Below are 15,954 nucleotides of genomic sequence, written 5' to 3'. Positions count from 1 at the left end.
TTTCAGAAGTTCAGTGTTTATGGAGGTTACTGTGTGATTTTTTTGTTTGTTTGTTTTTTATTCTATCAACATAATATCTTTTTTGGGGGGTGGGGTTTCAAGGTAGGGTCTCTCTCTGGTCCAGGCTGACCTGGAATCCACTGTGGAGTCTCAGAGTGGCCTTGAACTCACTGCAACATCCTCCTACCTCTGCCTCCCAAGTGCTGGGACTAAAGGCATGCACCACCACTCCCAGCTATCAAAATATCTTCCATTGATTTTTGGATATTAAACCGTCTTTGCATTCCTGACCTAAGTCTCCATGGTCGTGGCATGTGATTTGTTTTCTGTATCTTGCTGCATTTGCTTTGGAGACAGGGTATTATGTAGCTCAGAGTGGCTTTGAACCTGCTATATAGCTGAGATTGATCTCTTGATCCTCCTGCCTGCGTCCACTTCCTAAGTGCTGGGATGATCGGCAGGCACAACACTCCCAACTTCTGTGATTCTAGGAATGAAACCCAGGGCTTTGTGTATGCTGGGCAAGCACTCCACCAACTGAGCTACATCCCAGCCCATGTTTTTTAATATTTTATTTACTTAATTATTTGAGAGAGAGAAAGAGGCAAACAGAGAATGAGTATGGGCATACCAGGGCTTCCTGCCACTGTAAACGAACTCCAGACCCATGCACCATTTAGCACATCGGGCTTGATGAGGGCACAGGCTGTCAGGCTTTGCAAGCCAGCATCTTTAACCACTGAGCCATCTCTCCAGCCCTCAGCCCACATTTTTAAGAAACCCATCCTTTCTTTTTCCCTCCCTCCCAACCTCCCTTTCAGTTTAAAGCTCTCTTACACGGTTTTGTCTAACTTGTCACCTTTGTATACCAGTCGTCACTGCCGTTGTTGTTCTTGCTTTAGCTGATGGCAGCACTAGCTTCGGTGGGACCTCCGAACCCCAGGGCAGACCCGGAGTGCTGCAGCATCCTACACGGCCTTGTCGCTGCCGTGGAGACGCTCTGCAAAATTACCGAGTACCAGCACGAGGCGCGCACGCTGCTTATGGAAAATGCAGAACGTGTTGGAAATAGAGGGCGCATAATCTGCATTACAAATGCAAAAAGGTGGGCTAATAATCACAGTAATTTTTTCCCTGAGGGAAATTAATTAGCATTATGTTTTTATTTATTTTTGTATGTGTGATGTGTGTGCGCATAGCATAGTGCATGCATTCATATGTGTTGATGCAACACCTCACCATGTGCACTCACTCAGCACCGGAGGACAATATTGGGTGACCTCTGCCATCACTTACCCACCTGCCTGATTACCAAGCTTGACATTAGTTCAGGAATCCCAGTGATTCTCAAGGATCTGCTCCTCGCAGGCCTCGGGTTACACATGTGCACGATCAAGCCCAGGTGTTTAATGGGTGATCTCAGGCCCCTTTAGGCCCTTATGCTTGCACAGATATGCACTTAGCTGCTGAGCTATCTGTCTAGCCTTTTATTTTAAAAAGCAGGAAGAGCATAAGCATTTAAGCATATTGCAAGTGGTCTCTCTGATTTTTATTTTATTTTATTTATTTATTTTTTTGTGGTGCGTGTGTGTCTCTTCAATATAGAGGCTGTGTTTATTCAATTTTAAATAAAGACCTAACTGGCTTGGTGAGCCAAGTGTGATGGCATACATTTGTAATCCCAGTACTTGGAAGGCACAGACAGGAGGATTTCCCTGAGTTCAAGATGAGCCTATGTAGTAAGTTCAAGGCTAATTATGATTACATAGCATAACCCTGTCTGAAAGATTCAAAACAAAAAAACCACCTTGGTAGCAAGGTGTGGTGGCACACGCCTTTAATCCCAGTACTTGGGAGGCAGAGGTAGGAGGATCACTGTGAATTGGAGGCCACATAGTGAATTCCAGGTCAGCCTGGGCTACTGAGACCCTATCTCGAAAAACCAAAAAAAAAAACACCTTGGTGAAAGCTGTTCAGATTTGATGTAAATTGACCTGACTTTTTCCTCACTAGCTTCTCAGCTAGTAGTTTGGGTTTTAAGAAAGCACATTCAAAAATTCTTTGCTAAATTAATTTAAAATGTTGACACCAACAATACATCTGCATAGTATTTCTTCTTCCTTTTTTTTTTTTTTTTTTTCTTATTAAGGTATGGTTCCTGATGTAATCCACACTGACCCACAATTCACTATGTAGTTTCAGTGTGGCCTCAAACTCACAGCGATATTCTTACCTCTGCCTCCCAAGTGATGGGATCAAAGGCATGCAGCACCATGCTCGGCCTTGCATAGTGTTTAAAAAAATTTTTTTTTGATATATTTTATTTATTTATTTGAGAGAACAAAAAGGAGAGAGAAAGAGAGTAAGTAGGTGTGCCAGGGTCTTCAGCCACTGTAAATGAACTCCAGATGCATGCGTCTCCTTGTGCATCTGGCTTACATGGGCCCTGGGGAATCAAACCAGGGTCATTGGCTTTGAAGGCAAATGCCTTAACCATGAAGCCATCTTCTCTAGCCCTAAAGTTACTTTTTTTTTTTTTATGTTTATTTCCTTAAGTTAGCTATGTTTTTTTATATCACAGTGATAGTCATGTACGAATGCTTGAAGACTGTGTCCAAGAAACAATTCATGAACATAACAAGCTTGCTGCAAATTCAGATCAGTAAGTATAATCCAGAGATAAATTTTTGTCTTTAGCTTGTAATATGTATTTCATTATAATTACTTATAGTAATTTTAATGAATTTCTGTAGTAGTACCTCTAATTTTCTACTGATGAAACAAATTAGTCTACATCTGTAAGTTTGTTTTATTTTTCGAGGGAAAGCCTCACTTTAGCTCAGGCTGACCTGGAGTCCACTCTGTAGTCTCAGGATGGCCTCGAACTCACAGGATCTTCCTACCTCTGCCTCCTTAGTGCTGGGATTAAAGGCGTGCACCACCTTGAACAATTAAAACTGTAAGTTATATCAGAAGCGTTTTTCCATTTTCCCTTGTACTTTGGAACTCACAGGAAAGATGATCGGAATGATAAAATAATAGATAAGCCATCAATACATATTTGTATTGATGGCTAATTCTCATAGTCTGTGCTACAAATTTATTTTTGTTTTGTTTTGTTTTTGTTTTTCGAAGTAGGGTCTCACTGTAGCCCAGGCTGACCTGGTATTCACTATGGAGTCTCAGGGTGGCTTCGATCTCAAGGCGATCCTCCTACCTCTGCCTCCCAAGTGCTGGGATTAAAGGCGTGCACCACCACGCCCGGCTTACAAATTTATTAAATGTGCCTATTGAGAGTGGCATTATTCAATATGTACCAGTTCAAAATATATTAGCTCATTGCATCGTGTGACTTTTTTAAGAAGAAAGCCATTGAAAAGGAAAACATTTTCCTTCTCCATACACATTAGTATTTACTGTTTGATTTTTTTTTTTCCAGTGCTGAGGCCTGAACCCAGGGCCTTGAGCTTGCTATGCAAGTGCTCAGCCACTGAGTTAAATCCCTAACCCCAACACATGATTATTTATATACGATCAAATTATGAGTTCCCCTCCCACACACACTGAACCGTCTTCAATGCTGTGGCATCTGAAGTTCCCCTAAGGCTCTAACTTGCTGAAGTTGGTGCAGACCTGCAAACTCAGAGCTCTGTTCCTCAGAACTGCATGCTTCCTTCCCTTCACACATCATCATCTCTCTCTCTCTCTCTCTTTCTTTTTGTGTGTGTGAGAGAATTGGTGCACCAGGGCCTCTAGCCATTTCAGTCAAAACTCCAGATGCATGTGTCACCTTGTGCACATGCATCCCTTTGTGCATCTGGCTTACATGGGCTCTGGGAAGTCAGACCTGGGTCCTTAATGCTTTAACCCATAAGCCATCTCTCCAGCCCCATTTTCTTTTCTTTCCTAAGGTATATTTTATTTATTAGAGAGCGAAAGACAGCACATGAGAATGGGCATGCCAGGGCCTCCAGCCACTGCAAATAAATTCCAGATGTACTTGCCATCTTGTGCATCTTGCTTATGTGGATTCTAGGGAATCGAACCTGGGTCCTTAGGCTTTGCAGGCAGATACCTTAATCTCTAAGCCATCTTTCCAGCCCTACCATTTTCTTTTTTTAACTTTCTTTTTTTTTTTTTTTTTCTGATTTTTCGAGGTAGGCTCTCACTCTAGATCAGGCTGACCTGGAATTCACTGTATTCTCAGGGTGACCTTGAATTTATGGCATTCTTCCTGCCTCAGCCTTCCGAGTACTGGGATTAAAGGTATGAGCCACCACACCCAATCTCATACACTATTTTTTTTTTTTTCCAAGGTAGGTTCTCTGCTCCAGGCTGACCTGGAATTAACTATGGAGTCTCAGGGTAGCCTTGAACTCAAGGCAATCCTCCTACCTCTGCCTCCTGAGTGCTAGAATTAAAAGCATGTACCACCACACCAGGCATCATATACCATTTTCAATCCTAATGATTCCCCAGGTTACTCCTACTATCTGTCCCAATTAGTTAATTTCCAAATGTTCCCACAACCTACTTTTTTTGTTCAAGAGTTTGCTAAGGTGGCTCACAGACTAAGAGGCCACATAAGTCTACTTATATGGCTTATTATGAAGAATGTAGATGAGTAGTCAGATAAAGAGGTGGATAGGGAGGGAGTCCTGAAGGGTCTCAACACAGGAGTTTCTAACCCTCTGGAGTGGAGTGTGCTGTATTCTCAGCATAGGGATGTTTTTATCATCCCAGAAGCTCTCTGAGCCCTTTCCTCTATGACTTTTTTTTTTTTTTTCCTCAGGTAGGGTCTTGCTCTAGCCCAGTCTGACATGGAATTTACTGTGTAGTCTCAGGCTGGCCTTGAACTTGCATCAAACCCCTGCCTCCTGAGTACTGGGATTAAAGGCATGCACCAGCATGAACAGTCCTCTGGAACTTTTCTGGCAGAGAAGGCTCCTGTAAATATGATTGATTGCTATTTTCTGACACCTCTTCCTTCATAGAAAATAAGGATGAGGGCTGGACAGATGGCTTAGTGGGTAAAGGCACTTGCCTGCAAAGCCAAAGGACCCAGGTTTGATTTCTCCAGGACCCACATAAGCCAGATTCACAAGGTGGCACATACATCTGGAGTTCGTTTGCAGTGGCTGGAGGCCCTGGTGTGCCCATTCTCTCTGTCTGTGCCTCTTTCTCTCAAATAAATAAATAAAAGAATAACACCTCTTTAAAAAAAAGATAAGGATGATAGGGTAGGGCTGAATGTAAGAGTTTAGTCACTGTCATGAAAGATCCTGTCACGCAGGAAATTCCAAGGGACAAAAGATACTGTTAGCCGGGCGTGGTGGCACATGCCTTTAATCCCAGCACTCGGGAGGCAGAGGTAGGAGGATTGCCATGAATTCAAGGCCACCCTGAGATGACAGAGTTAATTCCAGGTCAGCCTGGACCAGAGTGAGACCCTACCTTGAAAAAAAAATCTCCTGTTATGTCACAGCCAGTAAGGACATATTTGGGACAAAAGTAATTATACTATAATATAGATTGAGTTATTTTTTCTTAGATAGGTATTATTGCTGTGAGTGTGCTCAAGTATTGAAGAGTGTCTTTTACAACTTGCAAGTGGCTCAGTAAGAAGAAGAGGTATTCAAGCCAGGCATGGTGGCACACACCTTTGATCCCAGCACTCTGAGAGATAGGAGGACCACTGAGGCCACCCTGAGAGTACATACTGAATTCCAGGTCAGCCTGGGATAGAGTGAGACCCTACCTCAAAAACAAACAAACAAAAAAACCAAAAAAACAAAAAAGAGGTATACATCTACTTCAGTGTCTAGAGAAAGCAAATATAGTGAACAGTACATGATGTATGTAAGGCAAAATGTAGGATATAGTTTTCCATGAATATAATACTTTCACATTTTCTATAGTCCAAAAATTTCAGAATAAAAGCTGGAGGAAATGTTTAGCACTTTCAATCTTGTATTCTTAGAAATGATCAGTTACAAGTAATGGTTAGTGTTACTTGCAATTTTCCTTAATAAATAAGGAAAGTCAGTATACATATTCATTCTCTTTGTGACAATTAAAAAATTATACCTATTTATAAATAGAATTTTTCCTTTCCTTTTATTCTTTAAACACATAGAAAATTAGTTTTCATGTTTCATTTAAATTTATTTATTTATAGCTGGGTGTGGTGGCACATGCCTTTAGTCCCAGCACTTCTGGAGGCCAAGGTAGAATTGCTGTGAATTCAAGGTCAGCCTGAAACTACATAGTCAATTCCAGATTAGCCTGAGCTAGAGTAAGAACCTACCTCAAAGAAAAAAATCAAATTAAATTCATGTCATTGTTCATTAAATGTTCAAGTATAGTAATTATACAGTGTAACCAGTTACTATTTAGAGTGTTGGCAGTAAATATTTGATTATAGTCATAAACTATTTTAGTATCGCAGGTTTCAATAGCTTCAATTCTAAGGTAAATGTTTGTTTATTTGTTCTTCAAGGTAGGGTCTCACCCTAGCCTAGGCTGACCTGGAGTTCACTCTGTAGTCTCAGGGTAGCCTTGAACTCACAGTGATCCTCCTACCTCTGCCTCCTAAATGCTGGAATTAAAGGCGTGTGCCACAACACCTGGCTTTATGCTAAATTCTTTACAGTCTGTGTTCTTACATTTTAAGGGAAGAATTTCTTTTAAGTCTCATGCAGATTCAGAACTGTGAGCTAGTTTTGATTCACACCTACCCAGTTGGTGAAGACAGCCTTGTGTCTGATCGTCCTAAAAAAGAAGTAAGTATATTGAAAGAAAAGATCTTTTTGAGTTATAAATTGGTGCTGAGAATGGTTAGCGTTAAAATGATCACATTGCCAATATTTTATGACCCCCCCAAAAAAAAAACACTTTAAGATTTCAAAGCAGTCCTGTGTGTCTAGCATGTAGTGGTCAAACCTATAGACTGCTGTCACTGTAGGTTTCGGAGTGTTTCTGTCCTGCTGCACTGTTGACTTAACGTTGATAAAATGTGTCGCAAACCTGTACAGGTTATGCTCTTCCGCAGCACTTCAGTGTGAGCTTCAGTTATTTTAATAACCTTATGAATTTCCCCCATCTGGGCAGTACACTTTAATAAAAAATATCCTCTAAAGACAAACTAATTTTGTATATCCAGAAAAAAACTTCCTAATCTCTACTCTTTACTTTTTAAACAAATTTAAATACAAAGATGATTCTGTTGATTAATAAGTGGATTCATTTCACATCATTCTGTCAGTAGACTTATATTTAGAAACATATTTATCTGTTTATGTGGTTAGAGTAAATACTTATGATCTAGGTTTCTATTTTGTACTTTTTTTTTTTGGTTTTTCGAGGTGGGGTCTCACTCTGGTCCAGGCTGAACTGGAATTAACTCTGTCATCTCAGGGTGGCCTTGAACACATGGCAGTCCTTCTACCTCTGCCTCCTGAGTGCTGGGATTAAAGGCACACGCCACCACGCCCGGCTTATTTTGTACTTTTAAAATATGACCATATCCACTCTTGTATTATTTTGTGACTTGTTATATTTAAGTGGTATGTTAAGGTTCTCTGCTTTTTAAAATTTATTTGTTTGAGAGAGGAGAGAGAATATGACTACACCAAGGCTTCTTGCCATACTGCAGACTAACTCCAGATACATGCACCACTTTTGTGCATGTGGCTTTACGTAGGTACTAGGAAATTGAACCTGGGCCATCAGGCTTTAAACATCTGTAATGGCTGAGCCATCACTCTACCTCCTTTCCAACATTTATAAAAAATACTTTTATTAATTTATTTGCTAGGAGACAAAGAGAGAAAGAGAGAATGGGCACTCTGGGCCTGTAGCCACTACAAATGAATTCCAGATGCATGTTACCACCTTGTACATCTGTCTTTGCATGGGTACTGGGGAATTGAACCCGGGTGCTTTGGCTTTTCAGGCACGTGCCTTAACTGCTGACCATCCCTCCAGTCCTGCTTTTTGTTTTTTGGTGTTTTTCTAGAGGCAGTGTCTCACTCTAGCCCTAGCTCCCTGTGAAGACCCAAGCTAGCCTCAAACTCACAACAGTCCTATTCAGCCTCAGAATGCTGGGATTAAAGGTGCATACCACCCGGCTTTTTATATTTTAGGGAGTTTTCAAGCCTACTGTTTATTTTCTGACTCTTTATGGTATGAAAACATGTTGTCTTACTTTGTGATAAGTAAGAAATTAGTACCAATATTGCCCTGGAATAGCAAAATCTTATTATTTTATTGTAAATAACTTTTTGCCTCCTTATCACACATATTAGTGATGAAATAAGATGCTTTTGGTAATATCCACAGTCCTTAATTTCTGTTTGCAGGGTTTTAGTCTTTACAAAATAAATTATCTTTTTCTACAGTCTGTGAGAGACTTGAAACCCATTTTGCATATAGATAAACAGAAGTGAAAAAGTATTTAAGAGCTGGAGAGATGGCTTAGTGGCTAATATGTTTGCCCGTGAAGCCTGAGGACCCAGGTTTGATTCCCTAGTACCTACGTAGAGCCAGATGGACAACGTGGCACGTACATTTGGAGTTCTGTTTGCAGTGGCCAGAGGCCCTGGCATGACCACTCCCTCTCTCTCTCTTAAATAAATAGGTAAAAAAATTTTAAATGAGTGTTTAAAAAAATTAAAAAAAAAACACATTATTTCACCCTTAGTGACAGTGACTAGATCTGTTCTGTGTTTTTAGTGCCCAATGGCCACCCAGTTTCTGACCTCTAGTATATTAAACTGATTAGTACATGTTTTGAAAGAATGAATAGGTGAGAATTTATTGCCAAAATAATTATTATGTTTAGTTTCTAGACTCTCTCTACCCAAAAGTTCTTCAAAATAAAGCTACTTAATTCTCATGGGTTTTTTTATGTATATAAATTTTTTTGGGCTGGAGAGATAGATGGCTTAGCGGTTAAGCGCTTGCCTGTGAAGCCTAAGGACCCCGGTTCAAGGCTCGGTTCCCCAGGTCCCACGTTAGCCAGATGCACAAGGGGGCGCACGCGTCTGGAGTTCATTTGCAGAGGCTGGAAGCCCTGGTGCGCCCATTCTCTCTCTCTCCCTCTATCTGTCTTTCTCTCTGTGTCTGTCGCTCTCAAATAAATAAATAAAAAATGAACAAAAAATTAAAAAAAAATTTTTTTTTCTTTTCTTTTTTATTTACTTAGTTTTTAATTTTTATTTATTTATTTGCAATCAGAGAGAGAGAGAATGGGTGCGCCAGGACCTCTAGCCACTACAAACGAACTCCAGATGTATGTGCCCTTTGTGCATTTGGCTTACGTGGGTCCTGGGGACCTGGGTTCTTTGGCTTCGCAGGCAAATGCCTTAACCACTAAGCCATTTCTCCATCCCCCTCATGGGTTAATAGTAAAATATTTGGTGCTAGTTTTTCATGAAGTGATGTTCTGTGGGTTTTTTCATGCATCCTTTTCTGCAGTTGTCTCCAGTTTTAACCAGTGAGGTTCACAGTGTTCGCGCAGGGCGGCACCTGGCTACCAAGCTCAACGTTCTAGTGCAGCAGCATTTTGACCTGGCTTCCACGACCATCACGAACATCCCCATGAAGGTAGGCATTCGCAGACACCGCGGAAAGCTGACTTGCCTTTTGAAGTTTTTGTTTGACATGCATTACTCATTTTAATTCAACCTTTGCTTTTTCTTCCCATGTTATATTTTCTGTTTTGCTAGCCCACACTCAGTGTCTTTGACCAGGTCAGTAAATCCTGAGAATGAACACGAAAAGATCACAGATCACATGCTGTATTATAATTTCTAATAAGAATATGTCATATGAAATTCTCTAAAACCTGTTTTTTGTGTTTTTATCAAAATATAGTATGTATTTTAAATTATTTCTCTGTGATTCTTTTCCTGGGAGCTGTGATATGAGATTTTACTTGCTTTGTGTTGCTTAGTGGATCTTTTATTTTCTACGTTTTTATTCCAGCTGCCCTCTATCAAGAAATATGTAACTTACAGATTGACTGGGGAGATATAGTTCATAGTAGCTTCCAGTGGGTTTGTTATTCTATGAATGAACAAGCCTAGATAGCAACTCTAATTTACCATTACGTTTTCTTAGGAATTGATTGCTTTCTGTTCATTTTCATGTTATCAATAAGGTATCTAGGACCAGAAGAAGTCCTGGCCCATAGTAAGGTTGGGTGGGTTGTCATTGACCAGGATTGAATACATTGTAATGATGATGTCTAAAACATAGGGTAGCCACTGTATATAAAATTAATACTGAGCTTCATATGGTCCATTTTCTACTTTTTTTTGAGATAGGGTCTCACTTTGTTTAAGGCTGACCTGAAAGTTGTAATTCTCTTGCCTCAGCCTCCCAAATGCCATAATTACAGGTTTGAGTCACTGTGCACAGCCTACTTTTCAGTTTTTTCCCCAATTGCATCATGAACACTAAATTGCTTGAGAAGTGTATCTTCTTTGTTAATTTCCTCCTACTTCTGTTGACTGGTTCTTTACTGGGCATTTCAGGCTTGCCCTTTAGACTCTTTTCCCAGCAGAAGCCGTATAAGTGAAGTCATATACTGGGTATAGCATAGTGCATTCAGAGAAATGCCGTGAGAGTGAAAAGATGACTTGTTCATGAAACTGGAAATGCGTGTGCTCTGTGTGAATATCTTTAATCTTTGGGTTTTTTTTGGTAAATGGGTCATGTTGAAAACAAGTCATTAAACTTGTTTATAGTTTTTGCTTGTCTTAAATTATTGGTGTTCACTAATTGATTGCACACATTTAAAGATGCTTTTTTTAAAACAACTATTTCATTTCAACTTATAAATTATTTCAATTACTTTATATATGTTTATGTATAAAAAGTATTGGAAAATCAGTCTATTGGAATGAAAATAAAAACCCAAAATTTCTGAATTAGTCATTCATGTTAATTCTGACATGATATGGGAAATTCATTACACTGTGGCCTCTAATTTAATGGGGTTCATAATGTTGTTGAAAGTGATGCATCTTTAAACAGATTTGACTACTGAACAAACTTAACTAGTTATGGTTGAATGCATTTGGCCTCACTCGAAGCAAAACACAAAATTAAATAATTGATGTCTCACTCTCTTAAAGGAAGAGCAGCATGCTAATACGTCTGCCAATTATGATGTGGAACTGCTTCATCACAAAGATGCCCACGTAGATTTCCTCAAAAGTGGTGAGAGTCCAGTCTTTCTTCAGATACGACAAGTAAAGCATATTTCAGTATATCAGCTTGAAGGCCCTGAACTCTTCTTTCTCCAAACTGTAACCAACAGGATCATAATGTTCTAGAACTCATGCTTTATAGAAGTTACTTTTGAAAGAACTAAGCTTGTGGGCATCACTGGGAAGGGTTACCAAGTCTATCTCAGACTAGTGAGCGTTTTTGAACTTAGAGCAGTCATACTTCCCCTCCTGTCTGCAAATGTAACCTTCCAAAGTAAAACCAGGAGCAGACTTGAAAGAAGGACAGGCTTGCATGTGCCTAGAGAACATCCTTGAGATTTAATTTTTGTTTCCTTTAGAAATTGTTTCAATTAGTAGCATGTTAATTTTCTTATTCAGCATCCCATGGTAGCCTTCTAAATGGTGTGTGCCCACTCCTCCCCCTCTGAAGTGTGAAGTGTTGACACTGACCATGTTCTTCTAAGTGGTGTGTATCCACTCCTCCCCCTCTGAAGTGTGAAGTGTCAGCACTGACCGTGTCCTCCTAAGTGGTGTGTGTCCACTCCTCACCCTCTGAAATGTAGGCACTGACCATGTACCTCAGCTTCGTTCTTGCAGTCCCCGCCTTGCTTGATCCTGTTTCCCCCACATCTCATAGCTCCCACGTTAGCCTTGCACAGCTCATGGTCTTCACTTTCCTTCCTGGGATGACATCTTGACACTTGCTCTTCCACTCATGATCCTAGAACTTTCATGAATCTTCACTTCTCAGCAAAGCTTTCCCTTGTGTCTTGGGATAGGTCGGGTCTCTGCTAGAGGTGCTTATGGCACTGTATGTGTTGTCTTCAGGGTTTTGTCACCTTTGTGCTTTCACACTTGTTCCTTATACTTCACATCTGTGGATGCCACCGCAGGCTCCATCAAGGCAAAGTTGCCTTATTCTGCCATCTTAACTCCTTACAGCTTTACTTCCAGATCTTTTAGTGTGGTGTTGTTCCTCTGAATAAATTTACTAGGATTCAATATAATTTGTGCAATTTAGATTCCTAATTCTTTTTGTTTGTTTGTTTGTTTGTTTATTTTTATTTATTTATTTGAGAGCGACAGGCAGAGAGAGACAGAGAGAGAGAGAGAATGGGCACGCCAGGGCCTCCAGCCACTGCAAATGAACTCCAGATGCATGTGCCCCCTTGCACATCTGGCTAACGTGGGTCCTGGGGAATCGAGTCTTGAACCAGGGTCCTTAGGCTTCACAGGCAAGTGCTTAACCACTAAGCCATCTCTCCAGCCCTCTTTTTTTTTTTTTTTTTTTTGAGTTACTTGTTGATGTGGGCAAGGAGGGGCTACTGTAGATGTTTGAAATTAGAAAAATGCTTATTGGTTATTATGCAGTGATCTAAATCATTAAATTAATTAATAAAAATGTAAAGGGGGTCCTGGAGAGATGGCTTAGCGGTTAAGGTGCTTGTCTGCAAAGGACCCAGGTTTGAGTCCCCAGGACCCACGTAAGCCAGATGCACATATCTGGAGCTCGTTTGCAGTGGCTAGAGGACCAGGAGCACCCATTCTTTCTCTCTCACTCTCCCTGCCTGTTTCTGTATCTCTCTCTCAAATTAATAAATAAAAATAAAAATATTTTTAAAATGCAGAGGGAGGTGGCTGGGAGATGATTCAGCAGTTAAAAGTGCTTGCAGATTCTGCTGGCCCAAGTTCGGTTCCCCAAATACCCTGTAAAGCTAGATAGGCATTTGTTTGTAGAGGCACAAGACACTGGTGTACACACACACACACACACACACACACAGAGCAAATAAATCAAAAGTGAAGGGAAATTATGTATTTTGTTTAACCATAGCTATATCCATATTCTACTTGGTATTTTTTCTACACTTTTATCAAAATGATGTTCTCATAGAGGTCTGTGACAGGGTTTTAGTAATGTCAGTGTTTCTGTAACGTATTTTCAAGGTGATGCCCACTTAGGTGGCAGCAGTAGAGAAGGCCCGTTTAAAGAGACGGTCACACTGAAGTGGTGCACTCCCAGGACCAATCACATTGGTGAGTACCTGACCCTGACAGGCACAGAACCAGTCAACGGCTCCTAGAGTGTTACCTGAGGATCAGTTGGTTTCTCTCTGAGCTTTTGTTTTTCATTATTTTAGGGACTCATTAAGCCAGTTTTTCTCTTCATTGTGGGGATGTTTCTTTATATTCTTTCAGGTCCGTGTTTTCTCTATTTCAGAATTACACTACTGTACTGGAGCTTACCGCATCTCCCCTGTGGATGTGAACAGCAGGCCTTCTTCCTGCCTGACTAACTTCCTTCTCAACGGTAACTACTGTCCTTCCGTGCTCCTAGCTGCGTGCGCGTGAGTGACACCGTGAACTCTGAAAAGCTAACTGTGTCAGTAGTCTTATTTGCCAAAACTGTTAACTTACATTATTTTTTTCTTTAAGTTTAGAGAGACTTTATTAGATCTTTAGCTCTCCCCCCCCCCTTTTATTTATTTTTCAAGGTAGGGTCTCACTCTAGCTCAGGCTGACCTGGAATTCACTATGTAGTCTCAGGCTAGCCTCAAATGCTCAGTGATCCTCCTGCCTCTGCCTCCTGAATTTTGGGATTAATGACATGCACTGCCACACCCAGCTAATTTTTGTTTGTTTTTCAGTTTTTCAAAGTAGGTCTGGCTTTAGCCCAAGCTAACCTGAAATTCACTATGTACTCTTAGGCTGGTCTCAAACTGATGGTGATCCTCCCACCTCTCCTCCCAAGGGTTGGGATTAACAACATGTGCCACCACACCTGACAGATACTAAGTTTTTTGGGGGGGGCTTCAAGGTAGGGTCTCACTCAAGCCCAGGCTGACCTGGAATTCAGTATATAGTGTCAGGGTGGCCTTGTACTCACGGCCATCCTCCTACCTCTGCCTTGCAAGCTGTTTGTTTGTTTGTTTGAGGTAGGGTCTCACTGTAGCTCAGGCTGACCTAGAATTCACTATATAATCTCAGGGTGGCCTTGAATTTACTATGATCCTCCTACCTTATTTGAGAGAGAGAGAGAATGAACATGCCAGAGCCTCCAGCCACTGCAAACTAACTTCATATGCATGTACCACCTTGTGCATCTAGGTTCTGGGGAATTGAACTGAGATCCTTTGCCTTTGCAGGCAAGTGCCTTAACCACTAAGCCATCTCTCCAGCCACCACCCCACCCCCTGCCCTTTTTTTTTTTTTTTTTTGTTCCTGTAATTTTAATTAGGAAAAAATTTTCAGGGCTGAAGAGATGGCTTATCACTTAAGGCACTTGCCTGCAAAGCCAAAGAATCCAGGTTTGATTCCCCAGGATCCATGTAAGCGAGATCCACAAGGTGGTACATGTGTCTGAAGTTGATTTACAGTGACTAGAGGACTTGGTTTGCCCATTCTCTATCTTCCTCTTTCTCCCTTTCCCCCAAATCAATACATTAAAAAGTTTTAAAAGAGAAGATAAGAAAAAGAAAAATTTTCCAGGCATGGTGGTGCATGCCTTTAGTCCCAGCACTCAGGAGGCAGACATAGAAGGATCACTATGAGTTCAAGACCAGCCTGGGCTAGAGTGAGACATACCTCAAAAAAACAAAAACAAACAAAAAAAATTTTTTCAGGTTTTTAAAAAATATGTTATTTATTTATTAGAGAGAGAGAGAAGATGCAGACAGAGAGAATGGCTATGCCAGGGCCTCCAGCCTCTGCTAATGAACTCCAGATGCATGTACCACCTTGTGCTTCTAGCTTACATGGGTCCTGGGGAATCGAACTTGGGTCCTTAGGCTTAGCAGACAAGTACCTTAACTACTAAGTCATCTCTCCAACCCAAAACTTGAGTTTTATTGTCTAACTTCATGTTTCTTTATTGGAAGCCATAGTAATACATGCCTTTATGTTGGCTTTCTGAATTTTGAATTACAGATATGTGCCTAATGACTTGGCTTTTAATACTTCACCTTTATCATGTATAAATATTATATTTTCAATATTACTACATATATTCTTATCTGTGATCTTTTGTATATGTATGTTTTACAAGTTTCAGTTGGTTTTCTCTTCTGAATCTAATTTTTTTGAATTTTACTTATTTATAAAAGAGAGGAGGAAGAGAGATAGTCTCATGGACACTCCAGGGCCTCTAAGCCATTGGAAACAAACTCCAGATGTGTGTGCCACTTTGTGCATCTGACTTTACGTGGGTAATGGGGACTTGATCCCAGGCTGTCAGGCTTTGCAAGCAAGCGCCTTTAATAACTGTTGTGCTATCCTCCATCTCTAAATCTAAGTTCTCAAAGCTTTTTGGTAATCTTTATGGTTGCCTATTTTTTTGAACCATTGATATAAAAAGTGAGTGTGCTTTTATTAAAAAGTTCATTTCACTATTACTTTTACAATTTGATCTGATTGTATAAAAATCCAGATTTAAAAGCATTTGTACATATAAAATAAAAAGTAGTTATAATAACTATATCAGTCCTGACACAGTATTATGAAAAAGAATTGAGATGATGCCTTCTCCATAAATATTTTGTAGTATTAGTAGCTTGAAGATTTTCCAGAAGTTGTCTCACATTTATTTTGAATGTTCAGAACCCAAACTTTGTGGTCTTGAAATTGAATACAGCATGCCAACAAACACCATTGTTGTTGTTTCTGGAAAACTATCCAGGTTACTGTGTAAGCTTGGGAATTTCTCAGAGTAAGAAGAATT

At 40.3% G+C, this 15,954-nt stretch overlaps 1 protein-coding gene across 1 annotated transcript in view; it reads left to right on the top strand.

Annotated features, from left to right (window-relative positions):
• The first annotated feature begins 899 nt into the window (after positions 1-899).
• Positions 900-15,954, top strand: part of Ints13 (integrator complex subunit 13) — a 29,625-nt gene continuing 14,570 nt past the window's right edge. The window contains exons 1-7 of the mRNA XM_045139488.1: positions 900-1,105; positions 2,582-2,662; positions 6,692-6,782; positions 9,478-9,606; positions 11,142-11,226; positions 13,185-13,274; positions 13,459-13,548. Coding sequence (XP_044995423.1) covers positions 906-1,105; positions 2,582-2,662; positions 6,692-6,782; positions 9,478-9,606; positions 11,142-11,226; positions 13,185-13,274; positions 13,459-13,548 — 766 coding nt within the window. The 5' untranslated portion in view covers positions 900-905. The remainder of the gene's footprint in view (positions 1,106-2,581; positions 2,663-6,691; positions 6,783-9,477; positions 9,607-11,141; positions 11,227-13,184; positions 13,275-13,458; positions 13,549-15,954) is intronic.

This window comes from Jaculus jaculus, chromosome 22, assembly GCF_020740685.1.
Source record: "Jaculus jaculus isolate mJacJac1 chromosome 22, mJacJac1.mat.Y.cur, whole genome shotgun sequence".
Taxonomy (NCBI): Eukaryota; Metazoa; Chordata; class Mammalia; order Rodentia; family Dipodidae; genus Jaculus; species Jaculus jaculus.
This window is presented reverse-complemented; position numbering and strand designations above follow the sequence as displayed.